Source organism: Mercenaria mercenaria, chromosome 7 (genome assembly GCF_021730395.1).
Source record: "Mercenaria mercenaria strain notata chromosome 7, MADL_Memer_1, whole genome shotgun sequence".
NCBI classification, from domain to species: domain Eukaryota; kingdom Metazoa; phylum Mollusca; class Bivalvia; order Venerida; family Veneridae; genus Mercenaria; species Mercenaria mercenaria.
The window spans coordinates 13707320-13727239 of record NC_069367.1 but is presented as its reverse complement, the minus strand read 5'-3'; the positions used below and the strand labels follow the sequence as shown (position 1 = coordinate 13727239).

The window sequence follows — 19920 nt, the reverse complement described above, 5'->3', positions numbered from 1 at the left end:
CTGAGGGACACTGACTTCGACTTTTGACCTAGTGATAACTCCTAAAACGATATTGGTCATCTACTAGCAATTGGCAACCATCCTATGAAAATTGACCACTGTAAGTGGAAACATTCTCCAAGTATTGTTTGATAACCAAATGAACTAATGACGGATAGATCGGCCAAAATGTGCAAACAATATTCTCCCTCTTCTTCAAATGGTGACAGACAACAAAAAACGCGAGAGGATATAGATTTGCCCTTGTCCGTACATAGGTCCGTCCTTCCGAGAATGTTGTGTCGCGCCTAACTCCAAAAGTATTTGACGTAGAACCACAAAACTTTACAGGAATGTTGGTCAGCATGTGTAGTTGTGCATCTGGGGTTTCGCGTCCGGATTCATCCAGTCTTGTAGGAGTTATGGCCCCTGACTTAGTAAAAAATTGGTCCATATGGGAAAATTAGACCCATCGATTTTTCACACGAGTGAAAATATTTTATATAGCGCAAAGAAGGAGCCCTTTACTTTATTTAAATTCATGCAAAAAATATTATAGGTATTTTAGCTTTGCAAACAATGTGATAATATTCAATGCATTGTCTTTCTTATGAATATTTTATTTTAAAAATGAATTTAAAAGAAAATGGTCTTTTTTTGCGTATACTTTATGTCTGTCTATCTACAATGAGAAATATAGTAAAACATGGATAATTTGCTGAAATTTCTTCTGTTTAACGAAGAATAAATAGATTCTTATGTGTGCTTAAAGACCTTTGCAAACGACTTGGCAATCTATATTCATTTAGCTATTGTTTCATACTAATTTCAGTTTTCTAGGTGAAGAAGAAAATGGTCTTTTTAAGCATTTTGCAGATGAGCATAGGTTTTTTTTTCCTTATCGGAAAGACTCGAACATTCTCGTATGTTTCCGTCAGTTCTTACGGAATTTAAGCTCCTTAACGGTAAAGACTGATATCTTCTCACCCGCTAAACAGCACACATGTACGGATTTATAAATTAGTGGACGCTCCATAATAATATGATTTGTTTACAGCCGATAGTCAATTTTAAACAGCTTGAGGATCGAAGTTTAGAATTTAAAAAAAGAAACGTTGAAATTTTATGCGGCATATTTTGGGCAAGTTAGAAGTAGAAAATCAAAATTCAAATTTTGAAAGGATGATGTTGGATTTCGCTTACATTAAATTTCGCACAGACTCGGAAATTGAAATTAAAATAAAAAGAATTCGTCGAATTTCGAGGCAGAATTGAAATTAGATCCAGCAGGATGACCGAAATTCAAATATTTTGAGGGGAGCGGTCGTCCAGTGAATAATGTGTCGGCCGCTCAACCCAGGGGTCGTGGGTTCGAACATCCGTGAAAGGGGTCACGACCATGACTTCTCATATGACACCAGTACTGGGTTTTCCCGGGAGCTGGGTGTTTAAAAGATAGTTTCACATTCAATACCAGTTTTAGATTCGATTGCTTTGAAAATTCGAGCATGCTTGAAATATAATACCGAGAATAATCTATTTAGATTTTTAACAAGGAGCTGTGTTCAATAAACGCTTGATGCCTCCGGTGGCATCCTTGTCGATACAAAGCAACCTAAGTCCAAAACGAGGTCAAGTTCAAGGTCAATGTCAAACTGAGGTCAGGTGATGTCTGAAGATGAGGAATGGTCACAGGTTACATCTGCATTAGTATCAAGTCATTCTAGTAAGGGGTATTGATGCTAGACGAAACGGTCCCATTTGGTTAACCTCATACGGATGGACGGACGAACGAACGGACGGACAGGACAATCATTATATGCCTCCCGCATCAGTAGGGTGGGGGGAGGGGGGAACTTGAATTTCGATATATATCAGATCTTGCACGATTTTTAATCTTTGAATCTTGAGCAGATCGCAGTTTCAGTATTATACTGAAATTCAGCTTTTCAAAATTTGAAGTACGATTTTCGAGATGGCTCGACACTAATTGCTTGCTCGATATTTGACTTTTTCATTTCAATATCGACGTGATCGAAGTTTGGCTTTTGGAATATTATAAATTTCGATCATTGAGCTGGCCTGAAATTAAAAGCTATTTTACAATCTTCAGGTGTAGCTTAGGATCAAAATTCGATAAGTTATGAAGTTGAATTTCGATCTTCGAGCTGGCATAAAATTCTAAGCTAGTTGGACACCGCTCACGACATAATAATAAATGTTCAGTTATTTGATTACATAAAAACTAAAATGAAAACTACTTAAATCTTTATTTCATAATCATGAACAGCAAAGAAAGTATTATAAAAGCGAGTTTCCATCTGATTTTAAGAAAGTAGAAATTACTTTTGGAAAGTCATTGTTTGGTTTTATAATAATGTGTTTGTTGAGAATACCGTTATAAATGGTTTTCTGATTAAACCACCAATAGCCATTTAGGTTTCTATTTTCTAATCTGTCTTAAAGTTTGCAATCACTGTAAATTAGACTTAATAGTATCCCTAAATCCATATGATCAAAAGTACTAATGTAACGGTACATTGGCGAAGAAGGGTTAGACATCGGCCTGAAATACGGAGTAGGCCGGAAACTAGCGAACAGTCTCGACAGCCGATTTACCTGGCCAAACGTATTATCGGCTTTTGTGGTGATTTTCACGATGGGTCTAATTTTCCCATATGATTTTAATGTTGTGTCGTGCGTAGCTCCAAAAGTATTTGACCTAGTCACCAAAGTTTACAGGAATGTTGGTCAGCATGTGTAGTTGTGCATCTGGGGTTTTGCGTCCGGATTCATTCAGTCGTGTAGGAGTTATGGCCCCTGACTTTGTAAAAAAATGGTCATTTTAATGTTGTGTCGTGCGTAGCTCCAAAAGTATTTGACCTAGTCACCAAAGTTTACAGGAATGTTGGTCAGCATGTGTAGTTGTGCATCTGGGGTTTCGCGTCCGGATTCATTCAGTCGTGTAGGAGTTATGGCCCCTGACTCAGTAAACAAGAGTGCCAGAATGTCACAATATACGCCCGTCACAGCAAATTTCTTTACACTAGCACCTGTATTTGCAAATGGAATTTTAATTTTCTAGTTGTTTACAATGTTTTTTTTTTTAGAAATTATTGTAATTCTTTTATTTTTCTAAGTCCACAAAAAAAATCCTTACCAGGTAGAGATACCTTAAAATACACCCAAAATTTGAAAGTAACATCAATGTTGTACCACAGAAAAGTGGTCTTGGTTTTTCAGTAGGGTCAATTATAAAAAAGTTACAGTGTAAGTTATTTATAGACACAACTAAGGGAAGTTAATCTTTAAAGAGAGAGAGAAAAAAAAAAAAAAAAAAAAAAATTAAAAAAAAAAAATTACAAGTCCATACAAAAATCCTTACCAGGTAGAGATAGCTCAAAATACACCTCAGAATTGGACGTAACATGCATGTTGTACTACAGAAAAGTGGTCTCGATTTTTCCCTACGACTTGTAATGAAAAAGTTACAATATAAGCTATTTATAGTAACAGCAAAGGGAAGTAATTCAAAAGAAGGGACCAGTGCATGACACTCCGTCTCATGATGGTGTACAATTGTGCCAAGTTACATCAAAATCCCTCCATGCATGAAGAAGAAATGCTCCGGACAAAGTCATTCTTGTATCTGACCTTTGACCTTTAAGTGTGACCTTGACCTTAGACCGAGGGACCTGGTTCTTGCGCATGACACTCCGTCTCATGCTTGTGAACATTTGTGCCAAGTTGTATCAAAATCCCTCAATGCATGAAGAAGAAATGCTCCGGACAAAGTTTTCATTCTTGTATCCTTGACCTCTAAGTGTGACCTTGACCTTACCCCTAGGGACCTGGTTCTTGCGCAGGACACTCCGTCTCATGATGGTGAACAATTTTGCCAAGCTACACTAAAGTCCTTTCATGCATGAAGAAGATATGCTCCGGACAAAGTTTTCATTCTTGTATCCTTTGACCTCTAAGTGTGACCTTGACCTTAGACCTAGGGACCTGGTTCTTGCGCATGACACTCCCTCTCATTATGGTGAACAACTGTGCCAAGCTACATCAAAATCATTCCATGCATGAAGAAGATATGCTCCGGACAAAGTCATTCTTGAATTTTTCATTCTTGTATCCTTTGACCTCTAAGTGTGACCTTGACCTTAGACCTAGGGACTTGGTTTTTGCGCATGACACTCCGTCTCATGATGATGAACAATTGTGCCAACTTTCATCAAAATCCCTCCATGCATGAAGAAGATATGCTCCGGACAAAGTCATTCTTGAATTTGACCTTTGACCTCTAAGTGTGACCTTGACCTTAGATCTAGGGACCTGGTTTTTGCGCATGACACTCCGTCTCATGATGTTGAACAACTGTGCCAAGTTTCATCAAAATCCCTCCATGCATGTAGAAGATATGCTCCGGACAAGGTCTGTGGATGCCGCCCGCCCGCCCATCCGCCCGCCAGGGGCGTTCCCATAATACGTCCCGTTTTTCAAACGGGCGTATAAAAATTGGTCATTTTAATGTTGTGGCGCATAGCTCCAGAAGTATTTGACCTAGTCACCAAAGTTTACAGGAATGTTGGTCAGCATGTGTAGTTGTGCATCTGGGGTTTCGCGTTCGGATTCATCCAGTCTTGTAGGAGTTATGGCCCCTGACTTAGTAAAAAATTGGTCATTTTAATGTTGTGTCGCGCATAGCTCCAAAAGTATTTGACCTAGTCACCAAAGTTTACAGGATTGTTGGTCAGCATGTGCAGTTGTGCACCAGGGGTTTCGCGTCCGGATTCATTCAGTCGTGTAGGAGTTATAGCCCCTGACTTAGTTAAAAATTGGTCATTTTAATGTTGTGTTGTGCGTAGCTCCAAAAGTATTTGACCTAGAGTCACCAAAGTTTACAGGAATATTGGTCAGCATGTGCAGTTGTGCACCTGGGGTTTTGCGTCCGGATTCATTTAGTATTGTAGGAGTTATGGCCCCTGACCTAGGAAAAAACTGTCATTTTAATGTCATGTAGTGGGGGCATCTGTGTTCCATGGACACATTTCTAGTTTAGTTTACTATTATCACATTCAGGCTATTTAACAAATTCGTAATATTTACATTACATTTAAACATGTAGATATGTATATAATAAAAAGGTTATTATCTTTGTATCGGGGAAATATGCACTTGTTCTTTAGGGGAAGAATATTGGGCTCTTAAAGTCGCACAATATTTCCGCTGCAGAACTTGTGCATATTTCCCCGATACAAAGCTAATAACCTATAAATGTCGTGCTAGGACACACATGCTGTACCAATAACGGTTGGACTTGAAACGTTCCTGAACAGACAGACAGAAACAAGGAGGGCAATCCTACAGTTTTCTTAACAAATGTCAGGTCTAGAAAGAAAGAGTTTCTATAAAGTAAGAGTAGTGCAGAAATATCAAAAAATGTGTATGCTGGTATAATTCATGTACAGATTGGAAAGACCAAAGCTGGGCCGTTAGTGTAACTGTACACAGTATGGTGACCTTTCTCTTTCAGCTACCTCTACATTTCATGGATAAACAATAAAAAAGATTTTACATCTTATGAAGCATTAAATTTTATTTTCAGTATTTACAGAAATGGCTTAAAATCAAACTTAACATAAACAAGAATGATGTCAACACTGTACACATTCCCCCTGAAAATGCTAGACAGAATAGTCCTGGTCCCAGTTGTTCGAAACTTTAACAGTTGATTAAGCTAACAGTCGATTAACTTTTAAAGTAATATTTCGACATTTTAGAAAACTTAGAAAAACAAATGTATGACTTAAGGATTATGAAGACTGAAACGTCTTTACAGTAAAATTAAAACAACTTACTAGTGTTTCCCACCAAGACTAGTATTTTGAATCAAAATTTAACAGGCGATTAGTTTAACAGTCTGTTAAAATTTCGAACAACAGGGCCCAGAGGGACAAACTAAAACAAATCTGACAATCAAGTGACAATACTCGTGCTTATCCACTTAATGTTGATCATGTTTACCTATAAGTTTCATTTGAATTGGAAGAAAACTGTAGGAGAAGGTAAGTACACAAGGTACAAATGTTGTTGTAAAATTGTTCTGTTAAAGGGGCATAACTCAATATATTATAATCTGACTTCAATGTCCAGATTATCTTCACTTGTCATATTCATATTCAATTTGATGCCTTATATCAAGTTTCAATTAAGTTAAATTTAAACTGTATGAGGCATTGATAACACAATGCTCAAAGCTCATATTCAACAATGTTTTAGTCTTAAGCTTAGACTTCTCATAAAATGTTATCATAACTTTGTTGATAGCATATTTTGTAGTGATGAAATTTTTCAGAGCTGTCAGAGGCTGCAAAACACACATTTATGCAAAATTTCAGCAGTATTTTTTGCTAATTTATCTATGACAGAACAAAAAGGAAATTCAAAGTTTCAAACATAATTTTGATGAACAGTGTTTATTATAAATCAAAAAGGGGTATAACTAAAAAAATTAATTATCAGTACAAACAGTATGCCAATATCCACTTCACGCTGAAGATATTTACCAAGTTTCATTTGAATCGGATGAAAACTGTTGGAGGGGTGATTACACAAGAAAGAGTGATGGACGGACAGTTCAAACACTATATGCCCTCCAACACAGAGGGTATAAAAATCAACATGTAATGCATTTCAAAAATAAATTTACAGTAAGTACATTGACAGACCAGTACAGACAAGAATGGCACAAATAACAAAAAGTTTCAAACAGCAAATTCTTGATTTTACCCTATATGCTTCTGCCCTTTTCAAAAAATATTCATTTAATATATGTAAATAAATTACTTAAAGACCTATTGTCATTAAGATTTTTTATTCCATGACTCCATCTATAAATCGCCAGTCCACAGTTTGTGCAATATGACCAGTCAATAGTTCACCACCATGTATTTTGTTGGGCAAAAGTCAAAACTTGAAAGAAATAATTAAATGAAATCTATTTTTGATGTCATGTAATAAAACACTTTTTTGAATGGCTTGCCAGTCAACTGACAAAACCTATTGACCCCTGGTCCTTCTGATCTCATGCAATAGTTTTTACTATTGACCAATAAGCTATTCAGTAAATGTATATATATTAAACTGCTTTTTTACAATTAAAAACTAAATTCATGTAAAAATGTTAATAATATTAAGAAGTTAGGCATCATAGTCAAACTGAAGGTCAAAAATGGATTTGTATCTAGAAATATGCACGAGTTCTGCAGCATAAATACTGCGCGACTCTAGGAGCACAGCATCATTCACCAAAAGAACAATTGCATACTTCTTTTTACAAATCTAATAATCTTTAAACAAGTGCATCTCCACTTATAATTATCTTTTATTACATATGTTACTGAATATGGTAACAAATTTGCACTATATCATGATCTTGCTCAAGAAATAATGCTGTACATGAATTTATATCACAGAGAGAATTACATCATTAAATAACACAAGAATAGCATATAGTGACAACGATAGAAGACATTTTCATAAGGTTAGAAAATGTTACAGAAAAATGTAGTAGGATTGCGTATTTTTATATTTACATATTATATCATTAAGGCAGTGGATCAGTAATGACCATCAACAAATTATGTATTCTTCAAAAGCGATTTATTTTAGTATATTCACGTTTTCGAGGAAAAATATTTGCACGTTGAGCTCCTTAACGTCTGAAAAATGCCGAGTTGCATCATGGGAATATGTAATCACACGTAAACTGCCAAGTTGCATTATGAGAATATGTAATCACACGTAAACTGCCAAGTTGCATTATGAGAATATGTAATCACACGTAAACTGCCAAGTTGCATTATGAGAATACGTAATCACACGTAAATTGCCAGGTGTCAACACAGGTCCACTACCTGAACATGTATATAATCATTCGGCTAAAGTACACAAAATTACAGTAATATTTCAAACTACTCAAAATGCAAGCCCCTATAATATTTTAAAACAGTTATCAAAATGAAATTGCATTAAAATACACAGAAAAAGTATTGCAGAAAAGGAAATTATTTTTTTTTCCACATATACCGTAACACATAGACAAAACTTTTCAACATCTAACTGTATATCATCACAGTAAACTAACATTGTTTAGGTTATAATGAGACTTTGCCGAGTTACCACAAAAACAAATGTCCAAGAACTGGATATTTCCATCCACACATAAAGCTTGTGATGGATTTTATTTCCTTGCGTATCATAATTCAATAAATAATAGCAAAAATATAATAAAATAAATGCTTTTCTTTTAAGAACTATTTTTATCATAGCATCATATGGATTTATGAATTTTTTTTATATCAATATAAATTGCAGCATAAGAGTCATCTTACATCTTGGGTATAAGACGAGTTTTTTCCAGCTGCAACGAAAAAACGCTGAAATCCTGTCCGACATGCAAGGAAAATAAATCATGAATAATGCACAACCTTATCTATATCTGCTCAAAATGGACAAAACCTTTAACATTCAAATATCATCTTTTTATGACTAGAATCAGCAGAAAAGAGAATTGCATGACATTTAAATGCATCTTTTTTCCCATTTTTAAAAAATATATATATACATAATATGAAAATGGGACAACCACAACTTCTTTGCACCAAAATTATATATCAGTCATGGCAGGGGAGAACAAGAATTTCATGACTGAAACAAAACTGGTGAAATATATTGAATATAGAAAGGTGCCATGTAAGCCCTATACTGTTCACCTGTCCATGACCTTTTTATCTTACTTCTGGCCAAATTTGTTGAAGATTCATCAAGCAAACCAAAAGAAGTTGATGTTCTGCTTTTAGGTCTGGTAACCCCTAATTGCAGTCAAGAAAAAGAATTTGAAAGCAATTAAGAGAAATACATCCAACTATGATATAGACCAAGTATTGTGGAGATTCATCATGTGGTTCATTAGAAGAAGTCTTTTAGATTTTTTCTATTTTCAACCCTGGCAACCCCTAACTGCAGTCAAGCAAAATGATTACAATAAATAAGAGGAAGATGCATGGCCAATATGCTACCTGCCAAGTTTGATGTAATTCTGATAAGTTGTTTCAGAGGAAGCTGTCTAAGCAAAATTGTTGGAGATGATGGCCGACATAGACACAATCCATGTATACTAACAGCTTGCCCTGAACCACTAGCTGGTTCTGGGCTAAATATACAAAAAGAGAAAACTGGGCTGCAGTTTCCAGTCATAATCTCACACATAAATCATTTAGAAAAACATTCAAAGATCTCAATAGATCTACCTATAGAATATCAAAAATATAAGAATACAACATAAAAACATAACACTATGTCAATGGAATATCAAAAAAAAAAAAAAAAAATATTCAGCAACAGTGCATTACACCCTTTTCCTTCCTTACATGGACATTGCAGTCTTGGTGCAAAATATTACACATTTTTATCCTGACCTGATAGACATTTACAGTATGTAAGTTGTTTACACTGTTGCTGTGGTTATATCCAATTCCAAGCTGTTCACCACCACAAAACTGGTCCCATGATGAGGGGAGAGTAGTATCCCCTGCGGTAATAGTATGGTTCCCGGACACAAACCACCTGACCTGGCTGGTTCCCCATGACAACAGCTCCACCCCCTGAAGCATCTCTCACAACTGAAAAACAATCATAATCATCTGAGTTACAGAAATTGTTGCATACGATTTCATAAATCATACAGTATACCTTCATGAATCACCCATTCTATTCATTCATTTAGCTTAAAGATTGACAATCACTTTAAATAACTTAAAATTCAATCATCTGAGTTACAGAAACTGTTGCATATATTCATAAATCATATAGTATATCTTCATGAATCACCTAATCTATTCATTCATTTAGCTTAAAGATTGACAATCACATTAAATAACTTAAAATTCAATCATCTGAGTTATAGAAATTGTTGCATACATTCATAAATCATACAGTGTACCAATCTATTTATTCATTTGGCTTAAAGATTGATAATCACTTTAAATAACTAAAAATTCAGTCATACGAGCCACTTTACAAATCAAACACTGTAGAGTAGCTTTTAACTACTGTTTGCTCCACCTTTTCCGTAACAACATTTTTCTCTGATTCCTATTTAGATAAAAGACAACACCCCACATATTATACACCATTGTTAACCATCATTCCACTGAACACAATTGATTCTGCCTTTGCAACCAGCGTAGGATCATGATCAGTCTGCACGTCCATGCAGTCTTATCATGATCTGCACTGTTTGCCATTCAGTCAGTCTCTTTTTGTTAAGCATCCCTTGTAACAGTTATTGGTACTGTCCAAACTGAAAGATGGCCAAGTTCAATTATTTATAGAAATTTGGCAGGGTAAGGGTTAAGAACTCTACATGTGGTATAGAACTGTAAAATTATTCAAAATATCTTGACAAGTTTTTATCATCAATAATCATTTCAGCCATTTTGCATACCCTTTTCTTGATGCCAACTTTGGCTTTATCTATCAACAAATTGTTAGAAAACCCCTTCTGGATATCTTAGTGCAGCCATTTTGCATACCCTTTTCTTGATGCCAACTTTGGCTTTATCTATCAACAAATTGTTAGAAAACCCCTTCTGGATATCTTAGTGAGCAGCCATTTTGCATACCCTTTTCTTGATGCCAACTTTGGCTTTATATATCAACAAATTGTTAGAAAACCCCTTCTGGATATCTTAGTGAGCATTTCTGTGATAAAATTTTTCAGGTTTCAAATGTGATATTTTTTTAAAATCTTTTCACAGTGAAAAACACTTTTTAACTGACATTACTGAAGATATATCTTAAAAATTCCAACTGTTACTACAGTAACTTCCATCACCATAAATCTTTAGAATGTTGCATAATCAAAACCTGATTCTTGCACAATAAAGCCAAAATAAGCGAAAAACCCTATTACTTTGTGGACAAGACAGTAAATGAACTTTTATGTGGTACAAGAAAACATTAAAATATTCTTTTATGATACCTAATTTGACTGAATCAGGATTATATCTGAATTATCAGAAATAGACATGAAAAGTGCAGAAAAGGCATTCACAACAGCTTTGGCTGCCTGCTGTTAGGCGAGATACAAACCAGCAATCTATAAATTTTCAGCTGGCAATAGATCTATCAATGAATATGTTGCATGCAGATCAAAACGTCTTCTGTTAAAATTTTCCAATTATACCCAATCCGCGTCCCTCGACAGTATCCTATCCTAATTAAATCTGTCTCTCAAACAGAAAACAGGTCAAAACCCAAAGAAGAAATGTAAGAGTGTGTTTTTCTAGAACAGTGCCAAAATGCAAGACTTTAGTGCAGTTTGGTACATACAATTGACTTTTCCAAGACTTTGCCCTACTCTGTTGCAGTCTATGTTTGTTCTGTCTATGTTGTCTGTATGTACACATTAATGGTTTCAGTTGGAAGAGACTGGGTTCTTAGAACAGTCTTTTCTTTAGGATATTTGTCCTTAATTTCATAAATGTGAAATCATTAATATTCGTGGTGAACTACTTTTTGTGAATTTCAGGGTCGTCAATCCACAATTTTAAATCCCATTGAACAAGTAAAGTTCCCCATTCCTTTTAAGTTCAAAAGTTGCAATCCACAAATTCATATCCACTGTGACATAAAAAAGCTGTTTTGGCTCAAACCACAAAATGTTCATGCTCATGAAAATAGATTATTTCACAGGTAGTTTGTAAGAAAATACATGTACCATACTGTCCAGGGGCTGCTATTATCTGACCAGGATAGCCATGTGTGAATGTTTGCGGGTAGACAACCTGTGCCCCTGGGGGTACAGCCACCCCTGGAGGTGCTGCAATCTCTCCAGTCCTGTTCATTGTCCTGGCTTCTTCAAGCGCTATCTGCCAGGCTCTGTAAAAAAATATTTTCATTAACATTTGTAATGTCACTTTGCACATACCTTTCAAATATTAATAAAAATCATTTTTTTGTAAGTCGAGCATAATTATTCTTATAGACAAGCCAGACGCAAAATAAATATAATGAACACTGAAAATTTGGAGAACATAATTATGGATGATGTCTGTTTGTTTGATTTTTGTGAAATATATATCATCACAAAATAAAAATGTAAAAACTGTCTCACATCTCAGTGAAATAGATTCCATATTCACAAAAAACAACATTTTTTTTTTATTTTATGCTTATTTATGTTGAAATATACATGTAGCACAAACTAATATCCCAGCACCAGAAACAGATGTACATAAAGAAGAAACTATTGGTAAAACCAACCGATCATGTTTCCCGAAATATGATTATTGCCTACTAGTATTAAAAGCAATAAAGCAGTGAAAAAAGCTTCCAGAGAGGTTTCTTAGGTCTCCAGCAAGTAGATATTGAGAAAAAGCATGCACAAAAAAATGTTAATCTCCTCTTGGGAGTGAATTTTCCTATAAAGTCTCACTGAATATCAGCCAAGGGTTTCTGAGGAATACTTTGGACAAGGATGGCACTATAGTTTACTAATGTTGAATAATCAAAGAGCAATAACTCATTGAAAAATCATCCGCACAGAACATGAAGACAGTATGCTCATTTCATTATTGAAGTTAAGCTTATTCCCCTGCTTATTCCACTGAAGTTTAGATGAATTACAGAGATGGTTGCTGAGGAAAAATCCAGACAAAAAAATCAAACGTGAATAACTCAGTTAAAATCACCCGACCGAAACATATTCCAATCACGTTTCACTGAATTCCAGCCAAGTGCTGCTGAGGAATACTCTAGACAAGAAATGGTGCTATAGTTCACTAATGTTGAATAATCAAAGGGCAATTACTCAGTAAAAAATCATTTGACCATATATAACATGAAGGCAATCTGTGCATTTTCTCTCCAAAGCGGAGCTTCCTATGAAGTTTCCAATAATTGCAGACATTGGTTGCTTAGGAATAATCCGACAAGAAATGGTGTTATAATATTGAATAATCAAAGGGCAATAACTCAATGGAAAATCAAACAAACAAAACAAAAAGAAAATTGTGCACGTTTCTTAATGGGAGTGAAGCTTCCTATGAAGTTTCTCTATATTCCAGCCAGTGGTTTCTGAGAACTAATCCAGACAAGAATTGCGGGACAGACGGACAGACAGATGGACAAAGCTGCAACTTTAAGTTTCCCCTTCGGGGATCATAACAAAAATACCCAACCTCATATCATCTGGGGATTCAGCACACAATTTCAGATCTTCATCGCTACGTAACTGTAGATACAACAGACATTGCTTGCCATAGCCTTCCGGTGCACTGAATTCACACTGAAACATAAAATGCATGTCTGTGCATTTGCAATTTCAAGATGTATATTACCAATATATATGAATTTTATACCTATACGCAGTTACTGTCTAACAGGATATATTATAGGCGTATTTGTGCAATTATTGGACAGATTTTAGTTTTGTGTGCTTTGTTGGCAAATAAAACACGGTTTTGAGTTCAGATGCGCAGTTATCTAATTACGAAGGCCAAAGGCCTGAGTGATTAGTTATGATGCATCTGAACAAAAAAAACGTGTTTTATTTGTCAACAAAGCATGCAAAACTAAAATCTATTTCCATTCTAACATGTTTGAATTACACCAGGACGGGATACTAACCTGGAATCCATTTTTAGGCGTAAATGGACGGAGATTAAACCAGAATAGCCAAAAAAAACAGATCATTTTGCAAAACGTGTTTTAACTGACAAGATAATTACATGGTAAAATCCTTTTTAATTTATATAAAAGAAAATCTTAGAAGTGTTAGAATGGGACATATTACATGAACTTTTGATGTACTCAAACAAGATACATTAAACTTCATCCTGATAAATTTCTAAAATGGACTGGTCCATCTTCCAATTTGGGCAGTACAATTAATTTTGTTATTTTGTGTTCACTGAAAACTTACTGACGTGCAGGTTTATCTTGGTCTGCATTGGTCGCAAAGGCAAAATCACTTGCCACCAGCAGACTAAAGGTAAAATGTATGCATCGTGTTTGTTGGATAAATTTAAGTAAAGTTCATATTTCAAAACATTTATATTTCATTAGCTCATTTTTCATGACATGACACACTTTATATACTTGGCATATGTAAATACATATTCACTGACAGAACAAATTACATGACTTTAGGACATATATTTAATGTGCGTATCAACAGATGAATGCGAAAGAAGTCTAAGTGTTTCATTATTTTTATGCATTTATATATCTTTCTCATTCACCTCTTGAATTACGCATTTAGAATTTAAGTTCATATTCACAACAGTTTATTCTCATTCAGTAACAGGACAGACAACTCACGTCTCCACTAGTTTTGATGCCTATACATGATGCACAGACAATAAACCTTCCCTCCGCCTGATGTTTATCTTGGGACTCAAAGTAAGCCAACTCTCCTGACCTGTACAGTACAAACCAGTTCTTCTTCCAGCGATGCAAAACCGTACCTGAAAAACCAAATTACTCGTATAAATGAAGCAACCCATCTGCTTAGCTCAACAAGAAAAGTGCAAATCCACAGATTTCAGGGTAGAATAGCTCTTAAATTATATTTTTTGTTTGTTTCTGAAGTTGTGAATATAGCCTGGTGTCCAGAATATAAACATCAGTTCTCTAAGAAAATCTCCTACACAGACTGACTTTTGTCTGAATGAAATGAAATAAGACCAAATATCTGAAAAATGTAGAAATATTATTGTCAGTCTAGCCACAGTGACTAGACTTAATAAGTTATCATGAGATTAGAGTTTGATCCCCAGGCAGGGCAAGGAGTAAGTTCTCTGTGTTGATTTGGTAGAAGACATTTATGTCATCACTCTGTGTTGACAATAACAATTATATTTTATATTTGTTTTGACTTTTATTCATGATTTCAAACTATCTTCTCTATATTGTGAAATCATTAAATAATTTGACTTGCCTGTTGATTCCAAAGTGGTTTAACTGGACATGATTTTGCATTTTTCTGAATTTTAAGATAAAATTAAATAAAACTTATTGGATTCAGGATCCCTTGAAATACACAAGAATTAATCGATAACAAATTATCACTGGAATATATACAGTTAATTACTACAAGTCATACTGTGACAATAATTATAATGAAAATGCAGGAAATGCTTACTTTTTCTTTGCAGCCATCCAGCTTTTACAATCTGTATCTCCATAATTATTGGTCAGTCTGGAAATATTAATATATTAATGCAAATATCAAATAAAAATAGAATGTATCAATTCTTTTGTTAATTGCTTGCTATAATAATTATTATAGAATTAACACTGTGTTGATATTATATCACAATGGTATTAGAACTGATATAACAAGGTTCTCTCTGTCACCTTGGCCACTTTAAACCTGAAATCTGGCTGCACACACCAATGCTAATATGAGCAGGATAGCTTTCAACACAGTCATGTACTTGAGATTGATGATTCTGACAGCACTTTTTTTTTCATATTCTTCTATATACTTTACTCTTAGATTTTCATACTTTTATCTTTGTCTTACTTCATCCTTGAACTTGTGAATTTTTTTCTAAAAAATCCATGATTAAAAAAACAAAACAAAAGAAAACTCCGGCCTTACTTGACATCCAGTCTCTCAAGATGACGACTAAATTTTTATACATCATCATAATCTATTATTTTTTATTACATCATAATTATAATATCTGTTTATTCAAGAATTCAATTCTTTAATTCATCCTTCATTAAAAGATTCATTTTACTGTAGAAAATATTTCTTCCTTTACTTCTAAGATCAAAATATTTTCCATCATGTGAACACATGATGCAATATATTCGTGAGTTATTAGGTGCTGGTATTTGTTGGGAATTAAGATGTTGTTTTCATAAGTAAAATTTATGATAGTAAAATTTATGATATTTTACCTTTAAAATACATGTAAAACAAACAGATTTCTTTTCATTTCATGTTTCTCAATGATTTAACCAAATTTTGAAAAGTTTGGATTTTTAACCCCTATATACTGAAAAACAAAACAAACAAAAATATCATTTTGCATGAACATTGTTATGATGTGTTTCATTCTTCCTTGACATCATCAAGATTCAAGCTGTGCTGGCGTCGTAAGGTTGTAAAAGCATGACATTAACATGAATAAAATTTGTAAATTTTTGTTACATTTTTAACCACTGAAAAGACATGTTTAACAAAAGAATCTTTGTTTGTTTTACATGTACTGTAAGATCAAAATTATCTTTGTTCTCATTAATACCAGATTTTGAAATCTATATTATTATTCCCATGACTCACTTAAACATTATAAAGACTGGTAAAAATATTCCTGTCATTCACTGATACAAATGAAAAAAAAAATATTATAATTCATATTTAATTAAAACATAATAGTATATAGGAAGCGGTATCTGCACAGGACCGCTATCCAGTTCCCAGAAAAGTTAAATATCGACTTTATTTTGGCATTATTGCATCCATATCATTCAGATGATTGTTTTTTCTCAGTTGGAAAACACAATTGCCAACACATTAGTAAAAACATTAACCTTACCTGTGTTGACAAAACAACCTTATGTCCCTTTGGGACATGAAAATTGTACTGCACATGCACAATATTTTGTTATAATTTTCATAAATTACTTCATGAATTTTAATACAAAATTTAATGTAATGCATTTCAACAAAGAGCTATAAAATAAACAGATCGGCAACTTGAAAGGCATATAGAGCAAATCTCGCCAACATCCCGTGACAACTGAATGAGATCTCTTTGTAAGCGTCTGTTGATCATGATTGATCAAGTCAGCTAACGCTTTGAAATAAGGTTACATTCGGATCATTTGTTTATCATGATAATGGTGCATTTTTAATGTTATTAGTATTTTCTACACGGGGAAGGAATGAATTTATGATTGAAAGTCTGAGACATCAACAGTTTTCGTTTGAAAAAGGACTCAAATTGGTTTATTACGTGCTGGGCGTACCGCCAGTTTTATACTTCAGTAAGCGTCTGTTGATTTGATCATGAATGATCAAGTCGGCAAACGCTTTGAAATAAGATAACACGCTAACACGAGATGACGCGGGATTATCCCAAGTTGCCATTCTGTGTATTTTTTAGTTCTTTGATTTCAAGAAAATCAATAATCTACTAGAAATAAAGTTAATGCTAAGAAAAAGTAAGACGTCAAGGGTAGCCAGCCATCACCATTTTTTCTAGGATTCAGTGGCTAGGGGTCCGGTAACCGGACCTCTAGACCCATACAGGGCTGTCTTGAGGTCCGGTAATCAATATGAATACTGAGAACTGTATTGACAAAGAAGAGACTATATTTTGTCTTTGAAAACGTGAGATTAATTCAGAAGTTTGCTCTCGAATTTTCTTGTTGTTTTACATACATTGAAAGTGACAGGAAACAGAAGTATTTATTTATTCTTTAATCCCAGGAAAAAATTGATAGCAAATTGTATAAATAATAATTATAAATAGCAATTTGTACGTCGTAATCGGAAGCTTTTATCAATACAAATACTTGTTTTTCTCAGGACTGATATGATAATGAATCAACTGAAATAATAAACTTGAAAAATTGTTGAAAAAGACGTTTAACCCGAACACACACATAATATTTTCCTTCACGTGGACTGTATTAATAAAGCTGCCGAATTAATCTCTCATTTTTAAAGACAAAATAAAGTCTCCTCTTTGTCAATACTATTCTCAGCATTCACACTGATTACTGGACCTCTAGACAGCCCAATTACCGGACACCTAGCCACTTCCTTCTTGAAAATATAAGAAAGAAAAATTTAATTATGCGAAGTTAAGAAAGAAATGGCCCTTCAGGATAGAGATGATTGAAATAAATATTTCAGTGGAAAGGACCGCAGTTAAACTAAATGACTACAAAACTGGCAGTGCTTATTTACACCAAAGAAGTATAAAATACACAGAATGGCAACTGGCTGTAATCTCGCGTGAGCTCGTGTCAGAGCGTGATTCGGCGTTATCTGACTAAAAGCAAACATCGGCGAGCATGGAGTTACAATTTTTACCTTTAAAACTACATTAAAAATACATGTTAGCTTCTAAAACAAAATTAGTTTAATGTGAAAATAATTGGTCTTAAGACACGAAGTACACGTTTTTTTTTGCCATCGAAAGAAGCGTGGTCATACGGTGATAATTATTTTACCGATGAATAATTGCTTTAGCATACAAAATGGCGCGTGGAGAAAGCGCCACTTCCGGTAAACGAGATCTCGTTTTTTTGTCACGGGAGGTTGGCGAGATTTGCTCTATATGCCTTTCAAGTTGCCAATCTATTTATTTTTATAGCTCTTTGTTTACACATTAGAATAATTTAGTTAGGTCACAATAAATTTTTAGTTAGGTCACAATAAATTTCTGTGTCATTTTTTTTTCTTTCAAAATTTAGACAGTGAGTGAGTTGGGTTTTACGGCGAATCGTCAAAATTTAGAATGTTGACAACTTTTCTTTCACATTTAAAAGCATTGAGCATGAATAAAATTTGCTATCTGATCTATTTAAAATTACTGTACTGTATAAAATGACAATGCAAGAATAAAAATGTTTATTTAAAAAAAACCCCGAGATTTACCAAAATGTTTCTCTTTTTTTTCGCTTCCGGGTTTGTTGTTTGTGTAAGATTAGAAAACTAAGCCGTGAAAATCACTCTAAATTACTTAGGCCTGTATACACTAAATCTTATGATCTAGAGGCATTGATACACTAAATCCTATAATAGGTTATAACACACTAAATAGTTGTTGTTCTTTATTCTATATAAAATTGACCTAATTCCAATGACCGCAGCACACATCAGGACCCATTTTAAATTTCTGTAACCTACATTTTCTTGAAGAATATTGTCAGTACTAACTAAAAATCAAAAGAAAAGTAGGGGTCATGTTTGATGCAAGAAAAATAATTTCAGTCAAACACACAAACTGCAAAATCAGCTAAAAAATGAGACCCCAAATTATACTGGTGGTGTATGATCTACGTTTCCATGAAAAAATTTGTAATGTTGTTTTTTCATTATGAAAATGCTACCTACATGTCAAGCATAGATCTGCCATGTGATTTTAGCAAATAAATTGCAAAGAATATAAGGAAAATAGCTCTACAGAGCAAAAAAACTGAGGACTATTTGTATCCGCCATTATGCGACTACCATTTTTTTTCGCGCCATTTTTCTTTTTAGTGTCTGTATGCCTAATAGAAATGAACAATGTTCGCAGTGCTGTCACACAGTAGATAGGTCCATTTCTGATTACAGAACCGTAACTCATTTGAAAGACGAAAAAAGTATGAGTCATGTATCTTCTGCTTTGGGAGCTTTTTCCTGTCACAGTTGTTTACTGCAAAATGGTATTACTATACTGTCCATCCTCCCCACGTCACCTTCCATGGTGCACCTCAAATTCGCCGGTAAAAGAAGACAAGTCGAAAGATTTCATGCGGCCAGAAGTTATACAGACCAGAAATTGTTGACAGTATTACGGGTGAATAACGTACTTGTTTTTGTTGTTGTTGTTATTATACCATTTCGCTTTAATGTAGGGAATATTACCCCATTCAACATAATTTCTAAGTAGATTTACGAACTATGTATTTCCTAATTCTGAAAGTTATTGTTTTGAGCAAAAATAACTATATTTCCCTTTCATGTATATCAACTTTTAGCTTTAATAACTGGTCACTTTCCTTGACTATTGAAACATTTTACTAGAGCTTTCACAAATGTGACAAACATTTCTCTGTATATCATATAGAGTGCCAGCTATATTGCAAAAACGGCGTTCCATAAATACGATAAGCCAATTGCATATCGGTAAAAAGTCACGT

The 19920-nt window shown here is 34.3% G+C and overlaps 1 protein-coding gene across 1 annotated transcript; it reads right to left on the bottom strand.

Moving 5' to 3' along the window:
- Nucleotides 1-5558: 5558 nt before the first annotated feature.
- LOC128558438 (pleckstrin homology domain-containing family B member 2-like) lies at nt 5559-18721 on the bottom strand. The gene is made up of 6 exons (XM_053547603.1): nt 18671-18721; nt 15191-15247; nt 14368-14513; nt 13227-13333; nt 11765-11925; nt 5559-9665 (listed from the first exon to the last, which is right to left on the bottom strand). Exons 2-6 carry the CDS (start codon nt 15231-15233, stop codon nt 9529-9531), a joined length of 594 nt encoding a protein of 197 aa, XP_053403578.1. The 5' UTR covers nt 15234-15247; nt 18671-18721; the 3' UTR covers nt 5559-9528.
- Between the last annotated feature and the right edge of the window lie 1199 nt (nt 18722-19920).